Here is a 22021-nt window from a genome sequence, read left to right as displayed (position 1 = left end):
ACCGTCCCATGTCTTGTACAATTGGTGGTGGGTCTATGAAATTGGAGTATCACTAGTTTTCCTTGACTAGACGGGTTTATATCGGATACTTACCCGCATAAGGGTTGGTTTGCTTCACAAGGTCATCTTAACGGTTAAGGACTTTGGGGGCATGAAGGTTGGGCGCCGAGACATGGAGATGTCACCCAACAATAGGAGTCATATGTGATATGATTAGCAAAGAGTTGCTTACCGATCTACCTTGAATGCTAGCGGTGATGCTAAAGCTCACTAGTAGACTTGTTAGTTGTGGATCCTGAATCACTAAGTATCAATAGAGGGATATTGATTTTAGTGGGAGTAGAGTCTGTTAAAAGTTTAATGTGATTTACTCTGTCATGGATACTTTTGTCTTAGTATTTTGCATTATTATTTGTTGTAGATAAATGGCACCTAGCAACACCACACCGTTTGCTTTGCATTCAGTCCTTGAGAAGGACAAGCTGAATGGAACAAACTACACGGATTGGATCCATAACCTGAGAATTGTTCTTAGGGCTGATAAAAAGGAAGATGTTCTGGACACCCCATTACCAGAAGAACCTATTGATGATGCACCTACTGTCGTTAAGAATGCTTACAAGAAAGCATGTGATGCTAATCTTGAAGTAAGCTGCCTTATGCTTGCTTGCATGGAACCCGAACTGCATATGCAGTTTGAAACAAATCATGAGGCGTACGATATGATCGTGGCGCTTAGAGACATGTTCTAGACACAGGCTAGGACTAAAAGGTTCAATGTGTCTAAGGCTTTTGTGGAAAGCAAGCTAGCAGAAGGCGTAGCAGTAGGGCCACATGTAATCAAGATGGTTGGTTATATTCAATGGTTGGAGAAGCTGGGCTTCCCACAAGGCCAAGAGTTGGCCACTTATTTCATTCTTTCGTCTCTTCCACCTAGCTATGGGAACTTCATCTCGAACTACCATATGCATGGGGTGGAGAAGGGTCTAAATGAATTGTGTGGCATGCTTAAAACAACAGAGGGTGACATTAAGAAAAGCACTGGCAGCAGCCATGTGATGGCAATACAGAACAAGCCTAGCTTTAAAAAGAAGGGCAATTCTTGGAAGAAGAAGGGAAAGGCTGTGAACTCTAAGCCAAACCCAGCGCCCAAGGTTAAAGCTGGACCTGCTCCAGACAAAGAGTGCTTTTATTGTCACGAACTTGGTCACTAGAAGAGAAATTGCAAGCAAATCTGGCTTCATTGAAGAATGGTGGAAGTAAGAGTACTTCCACCTCAGGTACTCTTGTTATTAATGTTATAGACAACATATTTCTCGCTGATACAATTATTAATTCTTGGGTATTTGATACCAGATCGGTTGCTCATATTTGCAATTCGATGCAGGGACAGATAAAAAGTAGAAGCGTTGAAAGAGGAGAAGTTGATTTCTGCATGGGCAATAATGCAAGGGTTGCTGCGTTGACCGTCGAGACGATGCAACTCCACCTCCCGTCATGATTTATCATGGAGTTGAATAATTGTTATTTCGTTCCTAGTTTAAGTCAAAACATTATGTCTCCTTCATGCTTGATGAAGGATGGCTATTCATTTGCGAGTGAAAACAATGGTTGTGTGATCTCTAAGAATAATATGTTTATGGCTTTTGCACCCATTGTGAATGGATTGTTTGTTTTAAGTCTTGATGATTCACCTATCTATAATATAAGTGCTAAAAGGCCTCGACCTAATGATTTGAGTCCTACATACATGTGGCATTGTCGTTTGGGTCATATAAGTGAAAAGCGCATGAAGAAGCTCCATTCTGATGGACTTTTAACTTTGTTTGATTTTGAATCATACGAGACATGTGAGGCTTGCTTGCTAGGCAAGATGACCAAGGCGCCTTTCATAGGTTTTCCTGAGAGAGCATTAGACTTGTTGGAACTTATACATACCGATGTATGCGGACCAATGAGCACGACAGCTAGAGGAGGGTTCCAATACTTCATAACTTTTACTGATGATTTGAGTAGATATGGCTATGTCTACTTGATGAGGTATGCAAACTTTAGAAATCCATTTATGGGTTGAAGCAAGCATCTAGGAGTTGGAACATTCATTTTGATGAAGTGGTCAAAGGGTTTAGCTTCATTAAGAACAAAGAAGAGGCTTGTGTTTACAAGAAGGTTAGTGGGAGCTCTATAGTATTTCTAATCATATATGTGGATGACATATTACTGATTGGAAACAACATTCCTATGCTTGAAACCGTCAAGACCTCACTGAAAAATAGTTTTTCGATGAAGGACTTATGGGAAGCAGCATATATTCTGGGCATCAAAATCTATAGAGATAGATCCAGAAGGCATATAGGATTAAGCCAAGATACTTACATTGATAAAGTGTTGAAATGGTTCAGCATGGAATAGGCAAAGAAAGGGTTCTTGCCTATGTCACATGTCATACACCTTAGCAAGACTCAGTGTCCTTCGACAACTGATGAGCTAGATCGCATGAGTAGAGTTCCATATGCTTCGGCTATCGGATCTATCATGTATGCAATGATAAGTACTTGCCCAGATGTTTCATATGCGCTAAGTATGACAAGCAGACACCAGTCTGATCTGGGTGAGAGTCACTGGACAGTGGTGAAAAACATTCTTAAGTACTTCAGAAGGACTAAAGAAATGTTCCTCGTATATGGAGGTAATGAGGAGCTCGTTGTAACAGGTTATACCGATGCTAGTTTCCAATTAGACAAAGGCGATTCAAAGTCACAATTAGGATTTGTGTTTACGATAAACAGTGGTGCTGTTAGCTGGAAGAGTTCCAAGCAGGAGATGGTGGCTGATTCTACGACAGAAGCCGAGTACATCGCGGCTTTAGAAGCCGCGAAGGAGGGTGTTTGGATAAGGAATTTCCTTATTGAGCTTGGTGTGTTCCCAAATGCGTCTAGCCCATTGAATCTCTACTGTGATAACAATGGAGCTATTGTGCAAGCAAAGGAGCTAAGGAATCACCAGAAGAACAAACACGTAATGCGGTGATTTCATCTCATTCGAGACTTTGTTAATCGGGGTGAGATCAAGATATGCAAAATACATACAGAATTGAATATTTCTGATCCTTTGACAAAGCCTCTCCCGCAGTCTAAGCATGATGCACATGTAAGAGCTATGGGTATTAGATATCTTCTAGATTGACTCTAGTGCTAGTGGGAGACTGTTGGAGATATGCCCTAGAGGCAATCATAGAGATGATGTTCTAGAGGCAATCATAGAGATGATGATATTCCATTGTATCCATGTTTCATATTGTGTTCCTTGAATATCCATTAAAGGCTACTTGAATTGATTTGCAATTATGTGAATTGTATGTAAAACTCTTTACTTGTATGGTTATTCTAAGGTTGTCCCTAGTTGGAGTTCATGTGAGGACACACATGAATATTAGACTAGTACATGTATTAGCTGACGACTATGTTTCATAAGTCATGGACATGCAGATGTCAAACTAATAATGTGGGCACATGTAGAGAATGTGCCAGGACCGACCCAACACGAGATATTGTTACATAGTTCTCTTTACACAATGTGTACGCTTTGTCCTTAGACCTGAGATTGTTGCATGCACTCAATATGTGAATCGACTTACTTAGGGGCTGTCAAACGCTACTCCATAACTAGGTAGTTATAAAGGTAGTTTTCGGGTTTGTCAGGAAGCATGCTGTGAGGTATGATCAGTCAAGATGGAATTTGCCCCTCTCTACTTGAGAGAGATATCTCTGGGCCCCTCGAGTGATCGAATTCGGAAATGCATGGCCATGCTACGTGAGGTTAAGAGTTAACCTAGAAAGGGATTTTGAATCACAGGATCGAGAAAGAGAGGTTGGCTTGGAGCTAGACCAAATATCGTTAGGCAAAGGGAATAACTTGTACATGATGTTGTGATGGTTCGTCTGATATGATCTTCGTGTGCGTATAGGAGTTGGCATGTCTTACTAGAGGCCTCTACCAACTATTGGCCAAGTAGAAGTACTCACGTCATGTCTATACGTATGTGAACCTATAGGGTCGCACACTTAAGGGTCTGGAAGCCCAATGAGGATCTGATCCGAATTGGACCAGATTTAGGAGTACTAATGAGCCTCGGATCTAGAGGCCTATCAGGGACCTCTATATATTGAGGGGTAGGGGCGGCTTAGGGTTGGACCTTTTTGGCACAGCTGATGCTCCATCTCCCATGCCTAGCAGCTGTCCATCTCCCACGCCCTCACCGAGTTGCACTCGCGGATCTAGCAGTCTGGTTTGCGACGCTTCCTCTTCGCACGTGTGGATACCTTGGAGATGTTGCATCTACAACACTTGGATGAGCCACTGCATGAGGAGGACACCGCTAAATGTTTGACGTGGAGGTGATCGACTACACTGCCCTGACGCGCTTCATCAACTTCCGCATCTGCGCGTCTAGTGGTAATCCCGTGATCTATAATAGCAGTGTTCCTATTTTATGCGGTAGATTTTTTTTGTGCTAGCATAGCCTACCTCATAATGCTACACAGAGCAGCTGGTGTGCCTGGTGGCAAGGCACTCTAAGGAACCGTGGATGTGGCATGCCCGGTTTAGACATCTCAGCTTCGACGCTTGGCCGGCTGGAGAAGATGGTCCGAGGGCTACCCTACATCAAGCACGGTGACAGCTACCTGGCCAGGAAGCAGAGGTGGCTACCTTTGCCAAAGGCATCCAAGTGTCGCGCAAAGGACGCTCTCAAGCTCATCCATGGCGACCTCTGTGGGCTGATCACGCCGACTACAAAGGGTGGTCAGCGGTACTTCCTCCTGCTCATGGATGATTGCAGTCACTACATGTGGTGGCAACTCCTGACGAGCAAGGACGAAGCGGTGGCGGCGATCAAGAAGTTCAAGATGCACGCGAAGTCCGAGAGCGGCAAGAAGCTCCGCATGCTAAGAACTGATTGCGGTAGTGAATTCACTTCGGTGGAGTTCGCTGCGTACTGCACGGATCAGGGTGTGGGGCAACACCACACCACGTCGTACTCACCACAATAGAATGGCGTGGTGGAGCAACGGAACTAGACGGTGGTCGGCAGGCCCGATCCATGATGAAGGCCAAAGGCATGCTGACAAGGTTCTAGGGGGTGACGGTGACCACAGTGGTGTTCATCCTCGAACACGATGCATAGTCTTTGTGCTAGTAGCGTGCATGGAGTTGATCCGTTTGCCACTAGCCTTGGCAGGAGCAAAGGACTGGCGCATCCATCACTTGGATGTTAAATCGGCCTTCCTCAACAGTGAACTGGCAACCTCCATTTTTTGCCATCAAGGGAGAGGAGCACAGGGTGCTCCAACTGCCCAAGGTGCTCAATGGGCTACGGCAGGCCCCTTGAGCATGGAACGCCAAGCTTGATGCCACGCTGGGCGAACTTGGGTTTTAGCGGTGCACAACCAAGCATGCGCTCTACACGCGGCAACGGGGGAAGGAGGAGCTCGTTGTCAGCGTGTATGTGGATGACTTGATCATCACTGGCACACGCATGGAGGACATCAACAGCTTCAAGTGCGAGATGGTGGCTCATTTTCGAATGAGCGATCTCAACGCACTCTCCTACTACCTCGGCATCAAGGTGAGACAGGGGAAGGAGGAACTCATGCTCGATTAGAGCACGTATGCCTCCAAGCTATTAGAGAGGAGTGGCATGGCTGAGTGCAAGCCATGCGTGACTCCAATGGAGGAGCGACTGAAACTGACGAAGGCCAGCACCGCGGCGAAGGTGGATGCAACACTCTACCAGAGCATCGTCGGCGGTCTACGCTACCTAGTCCACACGAGGCCAGACATTGCATTCATCATGGGCTATGTCAGTCACTTCATGGAGGATCCTAGAGAGGATCATTGGGCTACGGTGAAGCGGCTACTGCGCTACGTCAAGGGAACGGTGGATCAAGGGATCATTTTCCCCAAGACCGATGGGAGTAGGCTGTAGCTCACTGTGTTCAGCGATGCAAACATGGTGGGGGACATCGATGGATGATGGAGCACCTCTGGCATGCTTGTCTTCCTTGGGTCGGCCCAATTTCATGGCTGCCGCTGAAACAGAAGGTGGTGGCGCTATCTACGTGCGAGACAAAGTACGTTGCGGCGGCCATAGCGGCGTGCCAAGTTGTGTGGCTGCGCCGGCTGCTAGGTGAGCTGACCGGTGTGGAAGCTCACCCACTAGCACTGATGGTGGACAACCAGCCCACCATCGCCCTCATGAAGAATCTAGTTCTGCATGACTAGAGTAAACACATCGACGTGAAGTTCCACTGGAGGGCAAATCGTCATCGAGTTCGTCGAAACTAGTCGGCAACTCGCGGACGTCCTCACCAAGCCGCTCGGACATCTTTGACTCATGGAGCTGAAGGAGATGATCGACATGGAGGGGGTACAAGGGCTAGTAGTAGGATTAGGGGAAGATTTCTAGATAATCTATTGCTACCTTGTGTGAACACAGCAAGGGAAGGTGACACCGAAAAGGCCCCATGCTGTGATACTGTAGCCGCTATAGGTGCAGGTGCCGCATGGCTCACCCGTAGTATTGTAGCCACATGCAGAGGCCGACGCAGAGTCAACCCTATATATTATCTAGTTACTGTTATAGCATGCGCACTGTACTAGGACTAGATGGATAGAGTTGTATAAATAGACTACCACGATAACTCAGTAAAGAGAGTTCATATTTGCCATCTCACAGACAGGGCTTCGGCCAACGCTGGTGTCTTATACTGTGTGTGCATGCTATGTTCTCCCTTCTTCTAGCTCCCGCCATAGTGTGTGGGGACAGACAATGCTTGTTCATGATCCGCACGGCTAGTGGGTGCTTGAGAACACTAGCGGGTGCTCGGCAAGACTGGTGAGTGGTTCACTCACCTGAGCCAGTGTCAACACAGAATTTCATCCCGTGCCGAGGGCACATGAGTAAGCCGGAAGGGTACGCTCGATGGAGCTGGAGATCCACCTAGCTTCAGCGTAGGGATGGTCAATCCTGCGCACTCCTCCCAAGACGTGCCAGTCAATTTGACCCTGTAATTGACAAGGAGAGAAAGTTTATCAGTAATTTAGGGCGGAACATGCCGGTGTTGCCAGATAGTCCCGAATGTATGGCTCTGAGAGCCGATATGAAAGGAGATCGACTAAATAGTCGATTCCAGCAAATTCATAAGAATAAACCAATTAAAGCTCGTGGGGTTGTGTAAGAAGAATCGGTTATCGTTTAGGATTAATATCATTATCTAGACAAATATTGGTCATTGGCAATAAGATGTCAACAATAATTAGTTTACGCTAAGACAATGACTGCAAGTAACCGAACCCCTTTTTATATAAAAGAAACAACTCATCATCATTTAACCATTTAATAAAGATAAATCTAATGAACATATTAGATCTCATCTATCGCTATGACCAGTGGGGCATGAGGCAGAATCATACAGGCCGTAGAAATAATAATAGACTCGACGACCCTAACTTATTACTAATATTAGTAGGGCATGAGGTAGAATCATGCAGACCATAATACAATAATAAGATCATGGGGCTAACACATCTTTCAACCTATCTCTACTTCAATGGTCTCATGACATGAACTATTCGTGAAAGCAGTCGGTATCGGCTAAAACAACTAATTCAGGCATAGCGCACAATTAAGGTCATGCCCTCTCAGGAATAGATCTACCAAATAACGATCCACACTCCACGGTGCTAACAGTGAGGTGTGAGGCAGAATCACACAAGCCATGATAACTGGCCATGGAATAGTTTTCACTAACCAATAGATCTACTCAAGATCAGACGTGCCTTAACCGCACGCTATGCACGATTAAGATTGACATAGAACAGCCGATAAAACATAACTCATCATTTAAAGTGCAGATTAGATCAAATTTAGATTAACAAACGATGGGTTAAAAAAGATATAAGACCAATCTAGATCGATCCCAATCGGGCGAAGTGATATTGCTATAATTAAATAAATAATGGAAGCGATAAGCAATATTGGTAACTTAATGAATCTATTCGAAGGAACGTCACCCTTAGATAGAGCCGATAACTTGACCTTAATCTAGTTCGAGCAGTGGAGGTCGACCAGATCGATGTAACCATACTTGAACTAGACAAGAGTCGATAACTAACTTATACAAGAGTCACAGTGGAGGTCGACCGGATCGATACAGCCGCACGAATAGAGGTATAAGCCACGACAGTACTTACAGACAAGTAGTGAATGTCGACCAGATCGATGCACCATACTTGCTGAAGAACTCACCGAAATCTACTCTACTCCTACTCCTACTCCTAAGGGGTGGCTGAAGCCGAAAAAAGTAAGTAACTTGTATTGGATTAATTGTGTGTCTTGTTACAATAGCCGACTAGATAACAAAAAGAAATATAGATACATGGACTCTAACTTTCCTTATGCAGAGTCCTTGCTGATGAAGCTTCCTTGTTTGATACATGTTCTTGTTTCTTTCATCCTGATATGCACCTGGACATCATGTCTCTCTTAAATATATTAAATAATATTTCCTGCCCGGTTCGTAAATATCCCTTAATTAGGAGACTTTCTTGCTTTTGACATCATCGGCCAATCTTTTCCTCTCCAGGATAAGCTTACCAATTTTGGTGTATACACAAGCCCCCTAGTTCGAAGTATGAATTTTCATGCTTTGAACTATTTTGATCCGACGGTCTTCTTTCCCCAGCCGATGACATTTGATCGCAATCACTGAAAGCTACATTGGCTCCATCTTCTTTTTGATCTTGATAACTTCAAAATTGATCTTTCTTTGCATCTCCGTTCATCTGCTTTAGCCAATTAGGAGCTACCCCCCCCGAGTTTGATCATAGCAATACAAGTTAACTAGCAATACGAATATATGCTGCATAAAAGTTCAGGCATTCTAGCCGATAGTCTTCTTCCAAGGAGCCAAGGAATTTACTAGCAGTGATATTACCTTATTCCAAGCCTTACCTACACATGTGAACTTTGAAGTGTCTACCATACCATCCTGGGTGGTTGAGGAATGGAACGGATTAGAATCTAGTCATCCTCGCTTCCCCTGCTCTGAAAACTTGGGGTTTTGAAAGATTTTCAAACTAAAACATAGCTTTGCTCCTCAAATGATTCTCTCAGATCGCTCAATGTGTATAGTTTCTCATCAAAACATTGTTTTGTCTTTTCTTATCCTACTTCTAAAAAGCTTATGTGGAGTTTTAGGTAGGGATAAAATATGTAGCGTACTTACCTTGCATATATTGTAAGGTCAAATCCCAGATCCAAGGAGAGAAATGTCATACTCTTAGATCAAGATGTGCATGTGCATGGAATATTTGGTGGCTAACCTAATTCTACTATGCTCTTTGAAATATATTTCTCTCTTATGGAATATTTTTGCAAGAACATGGGCTATCTTTTCTCATCTTTTTCTTTTCCCTTTTATTTATTTTGGACTTCTTTTGTATCCATCTTTTATATATTTTTGCATAACCCATGTCTCTTTTCATAACAAACCTTTGAGAGAAAAATTATCAAAAACTTGGAGCATTTATTCTAATAAAACCTAACATATTTTTGTCTTCTCCTAGTGTAGGAGCAGAACATTTTGAGGTGGATGAAAAACAAGTTTTTGCGTAATTCCAGTATAGAAGCATCACATATATGTGGCGTGTACATGATCTTGATCTTGGGAACATGATAAATCTCTTAAGAAGGGTCAACAAGACTCGACAAAACTCAACACAGGGTAAGCAGCTTATGTGGAAGGTTTTTAATGAGACTAATATATGGCTCTGGTAGGAAATTCAACTTCATTGAGGAGACAAGCTATTGATTTTGAATTTTTGTAAGTCCCAAGTACTTTGCAAAAAGAAGCGAAGTTTCTTTCATCATACCATATCTCATTCATCAACTACTTAGATAGCATGCTTTCCCTATGATAGATTGTTCACAAGTGACAGGAAAAGCATGAAATAAAGAATATGCGTACCTCCGCTTTGAACCGATGAATGCCTTTGCTCGAACTTTCTCCTAGTATGTATATGTCAGCTAGATTTCGTTGGCCTTATGATCTCTGCGTTCTCAATCAAACATATGATATGGCATGACCATATGTACTTCCAAGATCTGACTCATCCTTTTTGTGCCCACATACATCGTGTATATATATATGCATGGAAATCTAACTTGCATGCACTACATAAAGGGCTCTATTGGCTTGATGTCTTGATCTTCTAATTCTGAGCTAATTGTGAGAAATCTTTTATTTACTGCTTCTGACTTTTAATAAGGCGATTGTCAGTTTCAGAAGTCCCACAATCAGATCAAGTTGAGAACACAGAAAGAGCACTGCAAAAAATTTGCTTGCCGAAGCCACAAACTGCAACAAAGGTCAGGGCTGGCCAACAGGCTTCCTACGTTGTCTGCTGAGTGCGGTGTAGGTACATCATGGTAGTGCAGATGCCTTTGTTGTCGTCAGACATGTCCTCACCAAGCATGAGCTTAGAGACCCTATCTTTCGCTAGCTCCTATCTTGTCGCCAATAGAGCGGTGGTCGGTCATGTTGGCGTGGGGCTTCATGCTGAGCTGTCTGAAGGGCGCGGTGATAAATACTGAGGATTGGCCAAGGAGCTTGGCCACTGTGGTGGTCAACTCAAATAGTCTACTGATGTCAACGCTGCTGCACTGCTCTGAGAAGTACGTGGATGCGTCGGACACAGCGCAACTGAGGTCACTCGCCATATCAATGAGACTCCATGTGGACAACAATGAGCAGCATTTGTCGTGTTATGGCCCAGACTCTTCCACGTCCTTTGCTCATCCATCGGTTATGCCTCCATGAGAGAATATAGTCGATGTAGAGGAGGAGGTTCACAACCTTGTTTGCCAGCATCACTTCCTTGTCATCGCCATCAGTCGTGAGTTCCTTGATCTTGTTCCATGGTAACTTGTTGCTGCTACCACTAACCTTGCATCGCCACACGTACACAACAGTCTCTACCCGGTCGACCATTGCCAGCAAGTCCTGCTCCGACAAGATGTTGAGCGTGTTAAGCAAGAATTCTAGTGAGAACTTGTCGGCGCCTAGCATGATGTGATACACCAGGTCCTCATGCTTGTTTATCCACTCTTGGGGAACAAATGGTTCATAGGCTTGGGAGCAGCCGATTCTACTTCATTGGAAGATGGCGTCCGGGACACAGGGCATCGGTAGCCATCACTAGTCCTCGCTCTGGTGATCCAACCTCTTGAATGACAATGGTGTCCTTAGCGACGTCAATGAAGTAATAAAGCCAGATGACCTAGTCCTGGTATCCTTATTGATAGCTAATCTCCATCGCCTTTCGCTTGTCGATATAGTTTTTAGCCGATGGTCTTCTATCAGCTATCAAGTATCGATCAAATGCTAGGATGATATCCCTTTAAATATTTTTTGTCAATCACCATTGATAGGTTGCACCAAAACTCTTCAAACCAAAGGTTAAATGATCGATCGATTTAGAGAAAGCACCTCATAAAGTTTAACAAAACTTTGTTTAAGAAATCTATCAATTCTTACTCACACTTAGGATTCCATTTAGTGTTCACATACGTTGGCCTAAGCCCATCTCTAGGACTAGTGCTTATTCTTCTTTAATCCGATGGCCAACGTGGAGCTATGACTATTTACTAAAACAAACTCTTAGAGCCGATCGCTTGCATTGGCTGTTGGCTTTCATTGCTGATTTTAAGCCTCCTTCCCATAACTTGCCAAAAAAGCATTCAAAATCTCCTAGTTCCCAAAAGTCTGGATTGGCTGTTGCGATGCTCACAGATTCATTAGCGCGAACTAGCTCGACATCATCTCCATGCCATTGAATCAAACACTGATGCATGGTCGATGGTACACAACAGTTCGCATGAATCCAATCATGACCAAGGAGCAAATTGTACGACCCTTTTCCATCGATGACGAAGAATGTGGTGAGCAGAGTCTTACTCTCGATTGTTAGTTCGACGTTTATTGCCCCCCCGAGTCTTAGACGCATTACCTCCAAAATCCTTAAGCACCATGTCAGTCTCCATCAGATCTCCTGGTCCCTTGCCAAGTTTACGAAAAGTGGTATAAGACATGAGATTGATAGAAGCGCCTCCGTCCACCAACATCTTGTTCATCGGCTTCCCATCAACAAAACCTTTCACATATAAAGCTTTAAAGTGCCGATGTTTGACTGGTTTATCAAATATTGCTTGCTGTATAATTGTGAACTTGGCAACTATCTCCTCATACTCCGATTCATCCAAATAAACTTCTTGATCTGTCGGAGCTCTGAATTCTGATGGCAACAGAAAAGCCATTTGAATATTAGCCGATGGTTGCTTTCTATTGGTTGTTTGCTTAGTACGCCATATTTGAGGTTTACCGGATGCCTGAGCCTGTTCCAACTCTCTATTCCTTAGGCGTTGCACCCTTCTCTTCTAGCTTCTTGTCAAACCTCCCGGACACCATTGGCCTTCCTGCCAAACATATATTCCTTCATTGCTTCCTTCTTCGTAATCAGCTCAGTTTTGATCAACAACTCTTTTTCAAAGCCGATTATGAACACTTCCATTTTTTAAGCACCGATCCATGTTATTGTGATGATATGCATCTTAAGCATGGATAGACCAGCGATTGGCTTGAGATTGCCTAAACTCCCAATACTGGACGGCTATTCCTGGTAGGCAACTTCAAAACTTCGTTCCAACAATGTCTGAAGAAAGGACAATTCCAATGCAATTCAACTTGCTTTCTTTCATACCTCTCTTTTTTCCTGTTGATGCTAGTATTCTCGCTTTTCTAACCAACGCTAATAATCCTTTTCTTTCTACTGCTGCCATTTATTCAACAGAGTTCAAGATGTAACTCGCGGCTTTGTCGCCCCATCTTCTGACATTTCTCCTAGCTCATATCGGCTCTTTTGTTTGTCACGACGTCTTCTAATTTGTCCGTATTCGTCAGCCAATATTTGCATCTTAGGATCGACTGTTTTAGCTTCTCTTGATTTGGTCGATGTCAGGACCTTAGTCTTTCTTTTGAGTAGCCTAGCATCTACCATGTTTTGATCTCCTGGGAAAGGATTATCATCAACTTTCATTTTTCGAGGCGTATCAAATTTGAGTCTTCCTTGCTGAATAGCCCTTTGTATATGCTGCCGGAAAATTCTACATTCATTAGTGGAATAAGAAGTAGCATTATGGAACTTACAGAACTTCTTATTCTTCAACTGATCAGGGGGCAACATAACATGATTATCCGACAACTTGATCTATCCCTTCTCAAGCAAGAAATCGAAGAGCTTGTCTGATTTTGTGACATCAAAGTCATAGCTCTCCTCAACTCCTCAACTCCTCTTCCCCAAGGATTTGGCACCATTATTGTCTTTTTGCCCCAATTCCATTCAGCTGCAGCAATCTCTTTTTCTTTATCTTCATAACCATCATCGACTGAGTATGGATTATAAGCTTCGGCCACTATGGTACTCTTCTGGAATCGGGTATCTCTGCACATATTCTGGAATTAGCTATTGAGCGCTGCCACTCATTGAGCCAATTGACCCAAGTTGTCAAATTCTTGTCCTAGTAGTTTTTCTTTCCATGTTGGCAGCATTCCTTGAACGGCTAAAGCAGCTAGCTGATCATCGGCCAAGTTTAATGAGAAGCATAAGTTTCTAGTCTCTTGGAACCTCTAAAGAAACTTAGTGTCCGATTCATTAGTTTTCTGCCTTATAGTTGTCAAATCGGTAATCTTCTTTTCTCCAGTCCCAGTATAAAAATATGTATGAAATTTCTTCTTAAGGTCAGCCCAGTTGGTAATGGAGTTGACTAGCAGTGATGAAAACCAAGTGAAGGCTGGTCCTGATAGGGACAAGGAGAAGAAACGAACTCGATGGGCCTCCTCAATTGATGCCTCCCCCAATTGTGTAAGATACCGGCTGACATGTTTTATTGTCTTGTACTATCTTGGCCAGTGAACCTAGCAAACTCTGGAAGTCTGTAATTTGCAGGAAGAGTGACCAAATCATACAATTCTGGGTATAGGCGTTTGTATGAAGAGGTCAGCCCTTTTGGCTTCAGACCGAACTGATTCTTCATAATCTCGATCACCTTTAGCAATAACTCGTCAGCATGTGAATTTGGATTTCCCTGCACCTGTTAACCCATCTATGGATTGAAATCCCGTGTGACTTGATACCCTGGATTCAGAATCATGTGAAGGGTGTTATAATCTGTACCATAATGATACCCCTATGGAATCTCTATCTGCTGGGTCCTGTGCTAGTTTGCTGCTTGAAGTCTCTGATTGTAGACATGAGGATCTATATCTCTACAGATCCTTTGAACTGATGGTGCTATTTTTTGAGCCGACGACGGTATGTGGCCTGATGTGCCAAAATTAATCACCTGGTTTCGACCTTGCCCCACCGGTTGTTGCACATGCTGCACTGATGATCTAGGATTATACTATGTCTGATTCATAGTAGTACCTTGAGCTTGTTCAGATGAACTCTGAACTGCATGAACATCATCATTACTAGCTGGTGCTGCTTCTTGATGGCTGGTACCAACTTGATTAGTCCCTTAGATCGACGGATGTGGAATGTTGTAATAAGCCGGCCTAGCTTGACCAACTGGAAACCCATGAACCGCCTCTTTTATGGCATTGTGGAATGTGTCCAAGAAAGCTTCATTATGTCTTGATATGGCATCACGAACAGATTTGTTTACAATTTCCGTAAAGAAACGTCTGTCTTCAGCTTCAATTGTATCTGTCTGCCTGTGCAATAGAACTCTTGGTAGTGAATATTTCTAAACAATTGTGTTATCACGTGTTTTGGTGTAGGACAACAAACACTTGTTCTAAAATTCTTCTATAGCTTTGCTAATGACATCTTGATCTCCATCAGGTAGATCTTCATAATGTACCATAAGGACGTCGTTGTTGTTGTGAACCGCCATGACGATGTGGTGTCCCACCAGGCATGCCAAGAACGTGTGTCAACATAGAATTTCGTCCCGTGCCGAGGGCACACGAGCAAGCCGTAAGGGTCCGCTCGATAGAGCTAGAGATCCGCCTAGCTTCAGTGCAGGGATGGTCGATCCTGCACACTCCTCCCGAGACATGCTAGTCAATTTGACCCTGTAATTGACAAGGAGAGAAAAGTTATCAGTAATTTAGGGAGGGACGTGCCGGTGTTGCCAGACAATCCCGAATGTGCAGCTCTGAGAGCCGATATGAAAGGAGATCGACTAAATAGTCGATTCTAGCATATTCATAAGAATAAACCAATTAAAGCTCGTGGGGTTATGTAAGAAGAATCATTTATCGTTCAGGATTAATATCATTACCTAGACAAATATTGGTCAATGGCAATAAGATGTCAACAATAATTAGTTTATGCTAAGCCAATGACTGCAAGTAACCGAACCCCTTTTATATAAAAGAAACAACTCATCATCATTTAACCATTTAATAAAGATAAATCTAATGAACATATTAGATCTCATCTATCGCTATGACTAGTGGGGCATGAGGCAGAATCATGTAGACCGTAGAAACAACAATAGACTCGACGACCCTAACTTATTACTAATATCAGTGGAGCATGAGGCAAAATCATGCAGGCCGTAATACAATAATAAGATCATGGGGCTAACACATCTTTCAACCTATCTCTACTTCAACGGTCTTGTGACGTGAACTGTTCGTGAAAGCACTCGATATCGGCTAAAACAGCCGATTCAGGCATAGCGCACAGTTAAGGTCATACCCTCTCAAGAACATATCTACCAAATAACGATCCCCACTCCACGGTGCTAACAGTGGGGTATGAGGCAGAATCACACTGGCCGTGATAACGGGCCATGGAACGGTTTTTGCTAACCAATAGATCTACTCAAGATCAGACGTGCCTTAACCGCACGCTATGCACGATTAAGATTAACATAGAACAACCGATAAAACATAACTCATTATTTAAAGTGCAGATTAGATCAAATTTAGATTAACAAACGATGGGTTAAAAAAGATATAAGGTCGATCTAGATCAATTCCAATCGGGCGAAGTGATATTGCTGTAATTAAATAAATAATGAAGCGGTAATTAATATCGGTAACTTAATGAATCCATCCGAAGGAACGCCACCCTTAGATAGAGCCCATAACTTGACCTTCATCTAGTTCGAGTAGTGGAGGTCGATTGGATCGATGCTGCCGTACTTGAACTAGACAAGAGTCGACAACTAACTTATACCAGAGTCATAGTGGAGGTCGACCGGATCGATGCAGCCGTACGAACAGAGGTATAAGCTATGACAGTACTTACAGACAAGCAGTGGAGGTCGACTGGATCGATGCAGCCGTACTTGCTGAAGAACTCGTCGAAATCTACTCTACTCCTACTCCCAAGGGGTGGCCGAAGCCGAAAAAAGTAAGTAACTTATATTGGATTGATTGTGTGTCTTGTTACAATAGCCGGGGGTTTATATTTATACCCTGGGCTGATAAGAGTCCTAAACGAACACGACTAGATAACAAAAAGAAATATAGATACATGGACTCTAATTTTCCTTATGCAGAGTCTTTGCTGATGAAGCTTCCTTGTTTGATACGTGCCCTTGTTTCTTTCATCCTGATATGCACCTGGACATCATGACTCTCTTAAATATATTAAATAATATTTTCTGTCTGGCTCGTAAATATCCCTTAATTAGGAGACTTTCTTGCTTTTGACGTCATCAGCCGATCTTTTTCTCTTCAGGATAAGATTACCAAATTTTGGTGTATACAGCCGGTGATCCTGTGGGCCAGCATGCTTGGCCAAAACAAGGGTCAAGGTGCCTGGCTGTCAGAGATTGCTCATTGCAGGGAGGAATTCCTCCCTCCACACACTTTGTCAAACCCCTAGCAATAACTTGACTAGTACTCCTGTTTCCTTATCATTACAGTCTATATACCACAGTGGCACAGCTGTATTGATAGAAGAAGCAAGGTGTGAACAAATGAATTCCCCCTTGATCACCATCTCTTGAGCAGTTCCCAAGTAGGATGCTCACGACAGATACGAATACTCCAGTAAGGTATGAGATTTTCTCCGATACCCACATGTTTCAGTTCCACCATTAACTGCTTCTGCTTATAAGTGCAACTGTGTCTACTTCCTGTATAGAATAGCTGAACTCCTGAGAGTGAGTCAGCATAAGTGATCCTCATGGCGAATATGGTGGCTTCAGCTTTTGTTCAAGAGACCGTGAACAGAGTCACCTCCTTCCTCTTCAGCAAGCTTGATGACAACAAGGAGATGGCATCCAGAAGACATTATGTTGAGAGACTTGAGATGGCGCACACCGAACTGGAGCTGGCACTCGAAAGATCTGCAAGAATGCCTATCACAGATGTGTCCCTGCTACGGCGAAGGAAGCTGCTGGAAAGAGCCTTTCAGGACTGCGAATATCTGCTACACAGGTGCAACAAGCAGCAAACAACAGACATTTTAGAGATGGAGCAACCGGCAACAAACTCCTCCTTCACTAAATGGATTGCACAGGTGACTCAATCATCCATATCCTCCTATTTTGCTGGGTTTTGCAAAGACAGCACTGACTGCTCGGATGTTCGAAGATTTAAGTGGTTGGCAGAATGCGCCAACCGTTTTCTCAAAGATGTGGAGTCTGGATGCTCACCTCAGCGGTGCATGTTCTCCAACTCTCTTGTCAGGAAACTTCTTCAGGGCAAAACTCTGCAGTATAACAAGGTGCAGGAAAGCATACTCCGTCGTCTTCACATATGGCCCATGTGTGTGGAAGGGCGTGGTGTGGAGGCAGCGCTTGAATTTCTCTACGAAGATTGCAAGATGCCGACGAGAAGTTTTGCTCTCGCACTGATGCTACGATTGTCAGAGAGCACGGACATTGTCGGGACTGCGATAACATGCTTGCAGTCATTCACATCTTCGATGAAGCATATGGCTGAAGCTATAGTGGGAGAACTCACTCGACTTCCTCTGCAAGATATTTCTCATTCAACCACTTTTGCTCCTTGTTTCAGCATGCAAGATTTGTGCCACAGGGACACCAAGTTTTGGCGGCAGGATGCATTATGTTGCAAACCAAACGGTTGCGCTGGATACAACACACCATCAGAACTGTCATGCAGATTTCCAGAGGAGGTTATACTAGTACATGTTGAATGCTATGTTTTGGCCTCTGAGTGCACCAACTTGCATAGCACATCAGCAGAAGGAGCTGGAAGAAATGCGGTGGGTGATTGGCCACCTCTCAAGCTGGGAGTGGGCTTCGCGCCTCACTTCTGCAATGAATGCATGCAAGGGAAGAATGGAGTTGAGGTCATTGAAGGGAAAGCAGAGCCGATAAGTGATAGCCTGCAACAGATGGATGAGATGGTGCAATTAAAGGCGATTGACTGCTACATTTGTCAGCCTGATTTATCGGATTATAGAATGCGTTTGTATGCAGGACATGGTGTTGCATACTTCATCGTCCAAAAATCAAGCCCTGGAACAGCAAGTGCGCCCAAATACAATGGCAAGTCAAATATCCTGGGAGTTGTGAAGAGAAGGCCGTTCAAGCAAGGGTCATCAAGGAGGAACTAATGCTTGTTCGTCTCAACCAAGAGCTGTAGCATTTGCCACTTTGATAAGGTCATGATCATGAATTGCGACTGACTTGTACAAAAGTGCTTGATATGTAGCGTGTTCTTTTCTATGTGGCGGTGACACTGTACCTAGCTTTTGGTCATGTAATATGGTGTCCAACCGTACGAGTTTATTTTTCCCTCTACAAAAACAAGCTGCATGCATGTATATATTTTCTTGCGATTGTGCAAATTTTGTTCCTTGTTTGCATGGCCTTTATTTAACGGCTTTGCGTGACTTGACTGTGCACAATAAAATATACTACCATATATGCTATTTATCTGTGTGCGGATATATTGTGAACTTTGGTGAACAACTTTCAGTTGGCTGTCCACGTCCCTGTGGGTAGTAGTTACTTAAACTATTTAAATGTATTTGGTGATGAACATTTAAACTTGATGCATTTTGTATGGAAGCTTAGGGTGAACCTCGTGACACGTTTTCACCTCTTTTAATTTCTATCCATGACATGTTGTAGCCTGAACGGAGTTCATATAGATAGTGATTGATGACGTCAAGAACCTCATATCCTATTGTTTGTAAATTTCATATCCACCACGGGGTTACTTCTAAAATATAATGGATCCCAGTATCCCACCATCCGAGATGATAGGGAACTCCCTCAAATTCTGGTAAGACAGCAGAATTGAACCCATACTTTTGTCAAAGGATATATCTCAGCACATCAATACTCTCTTCCTCAATTTTCATTTTTGCATTCGTACATTTGCTTTCCACTGATGGAAATCCTATCCTAAAAACTGTGTTCCAAATTAAGTCGCTTTGAATTTTTTAATACATAATTTTTGCTATGTATATGGACATTGAGTTTTTTGGTACATAGATTTTGCTATGTAACTAGACATAATAACAAAAAAAAAAGTCAAAGCGACTTATAATTTGAAACCAAGGGAATACTTTGTAGTTTTCACACTTGACATCATATAGATGCTACATATATAAACTATATTCTAAATAGATGGTTTCTTCAAAATAAATTCCTATGCAGCCCCCTTTTATTCCCGTTCATTGGGCTTAGGAGCAGTTCATTACTTGCATGAGAAAATATCCTTTTCTCTTAGGAGTAACTCTAATGCTATATCACAGTTCTGCCTACTAGGCATATCTCGATGGTACCCTCATGGCTTGGATGCACTGATGATGGAGGCCCTCGCATGCAGAGACGGATTGGAAGCCGCCCGGGATCGAGTAGTATCAAGTTTGCAACTTGAAACTGATTGTCAGGAGCTAGCCAACATGTAGTTGAGGGGGGACTTCCAGATCATATCTGGCGCCAATTTTCAGTGAGATTAGGGAACTTAGCTTAAGTTTTTCTGATTTTAACTTGCTCTACGCCATTCGGTCTTGTAATCGTGTTGCCTATATGTTACCAAAGCAGGTCACAAGTGACATCAGGTTGGCCGAGTGGCATGTAGCCCCGGCCCAACTTGCATTGATCACCTGCTGGCTGAAGATTGTAACCCTGCTGCTCCTTGATGAATGAATGAAAGTCTGATTCACAAAAAAAAAGTTCTGCCTACTAGGCATCTTAATTAATACTATAAAAACCATTTTCTAAGCATCTGATTGGGAGTTGAGACTGCCATAGCAATTTCCATTCATGCCATGCCACCTAGAAACTATTGATGAAAACTCCACCTTCAACCCACAGCTTCTATATATCTGTGGAGCCAAAATAAATTCTTTAGCCAGAGCAAAAATAAATTCTCCTTCTGGCTGGGCATGCGTACACGTGGCGCAAAGAATCTAGGCATGTTTGGTACAGATCAGCTAAACTAGTGAATCAACTTTTGTCGGCTTTAAGCAGCTCTACGGTTAAAGTTTGAGCTGCTTTGATAAAGAATTTGGCAAAACAACTTCTCCTGGTAGACAAAGAGGATAAAATGACCATAGTGCCCTTTTTCCTTTCTTTTTCCCTTTCTTACTCTTTTTCCGACGTCGGCCTATCTTCCTTTCCTTATCTCTTTTTTATCTGGACTCCCTCACCTCCATCTCTCTTTCTTGCTCTCCTCCGACCCGCCACTGCTCCGTCATGGTGAGATCTAGCCCGCTTGCCGCCATCCTCCCCGCGGAGCAGCGGTTCCGCCATGCCTGGCATAGCAGCGGCCTGCCCCGGCTCTGTGTCGCCCCGCCCTGCACCCAAGGTCCACGTCGTGCCGCCATCCTCCCCATGGAGCATCAGCTCCGCGTCACGCCATCACCACTCCTAGGCACGTCCGCTACAGGCGTCATGGCAACCTCGAGCCCGTGTGCTACCATCGTCCCCATGGAGCAGCGACTCAGCACCCACGTGCCCTGTCCTTCTCGCCGGCCGGTGGCAAATCCGCCTCAGGCTCACACTATGACAGAACCGCCCAATTTATACAAGATCAAGTACGGCTGTCACCGTTTAACACATTAACGCACACATACTTTCACTTATATAAACCTGGTAGTCCGCCGAGTGTCACGAAGGACCTCAATAAATCAACATCACAACCAAGATCGCATGATTAAGCAAATACACATCACGTACACAGAGTTGCAGTGGAATAGTATTACAACTGAGTTCACGAATAATGGTACAAGTTTGGGTTTCAAAACCGATTGGTAAAAACAACATAACTTTCAAATGATTACACTAGTTTAAGTTCCAAATACATTGCTAGCATAAATGACATCCTCTGACAAAAGCATATAAATGAGAAATAAATATAGAGACGCCGAGCCCACCGACAGTTAACCACTCTCTTCAACAGGCCGAGAACTTCACCTGCAACATGGTGGGATAAAACCTGAGTACTCGAATGTACTCAGCTAGACTTACCTGTCATAAATCAAAAATAATGTGACTCCAAGGATCATGCAAGGCTTTATAAGTGGAGCTGACATGGCAACATTTTGCATAAAAAGCCACTAGTTGAGCTATATATTTTATAATTCGATTCCAAGTTAATTGTAGCTATTCATCTCTAGATTAGCATCTAACCTGTGCCAAACATGTGATGTATGATTATGTAGGATAACAATAATAACCATAGCTAGTGTAACATTCCCATGTCGATGCTAGGACTAGTCGAGTTTCTCACTATCCGAGAGAGACAATGATTCAAATCGGTTGCAACCAGCTGGGTAGTTATTCCTAGCACAAACCCATACTTCCCCCATCGGGGTCGCGTTGGGTCACCTTTGCTACAACTCAGGTCCACATTTCACGGGTTCGATCAGCGCCGCACAACTAGGGACAACCAGTTGCTAGGACATTCAGGCCCAGCCTACCCTTGGCCTCACATCTTGCTCCCCACACATC

At 43.5% G+C, this 22021-nt stretch overlaps 1 protein-coding gene across 2 annotated transcripts; it reads left to right on the top strand.

Annotated features, from left to right (window-relative positions):
* The first annotated feature begins 17006 nt into the window (after positions 1-17006).
* LOC136545626 (uncharacterized) lies at positions 17007-18943 on the top strand. Of its 2 annotated transcripts, none has more exons than XM_066537627.1 (2): positions 17007-17137; positions 17227-18943. In XM_066537627.1, exon 2 carries the CDS (start codon positions 17269-17271, stop codon positions 18667-18669), a length of 1401 nt encoding a protein of 466 aa, XP_066393724.1. In that variant the 5' UTR covers positions 17007-17137; positions 17227-17268; the 3' UTR covers positions 18670-18943. The 2 variants fall into 2 exon arrangements, with proteins under 2 accessions (XP_066393724.1, XP_066393726.1); XM_066537629.1 differs by having other exon boundaries at positions 17045-17137; positions 17232-18943.
* Positions 18944-22021: the final 3078 nt, after the last annotated feature.

The sequence above is a fragment of the Miscanthus floridulus genome, chromosome 3 (genome assembly GCF_019320115.1).
Source record: "Miscanthus floridulus cultivar M001 chromosome 3, ASM1932011v1, whole genome shotgun sequence".
Classification (NCBI taxonomy): domain Eukaryota; kingdom Viridiplantae; phylum Streptophyta; class Magnoliopsida; order Poales; family Poaceae; genus Miscanthus; species Miscanthus floridulus.
This window is presented reverse-complemented; position numbering and strand designations above follow the sequence as displayed.

Bases quoted from the DNA above. Each gene is read 5' to 3' on its own strand.
- LOC136545626 (XM_066537627.1), top strand. From the start codon at position 17,269: ATGGCGAATATGGTGGCTTCAGCTTTTGTTCAAGAGACCGTGAACAGA.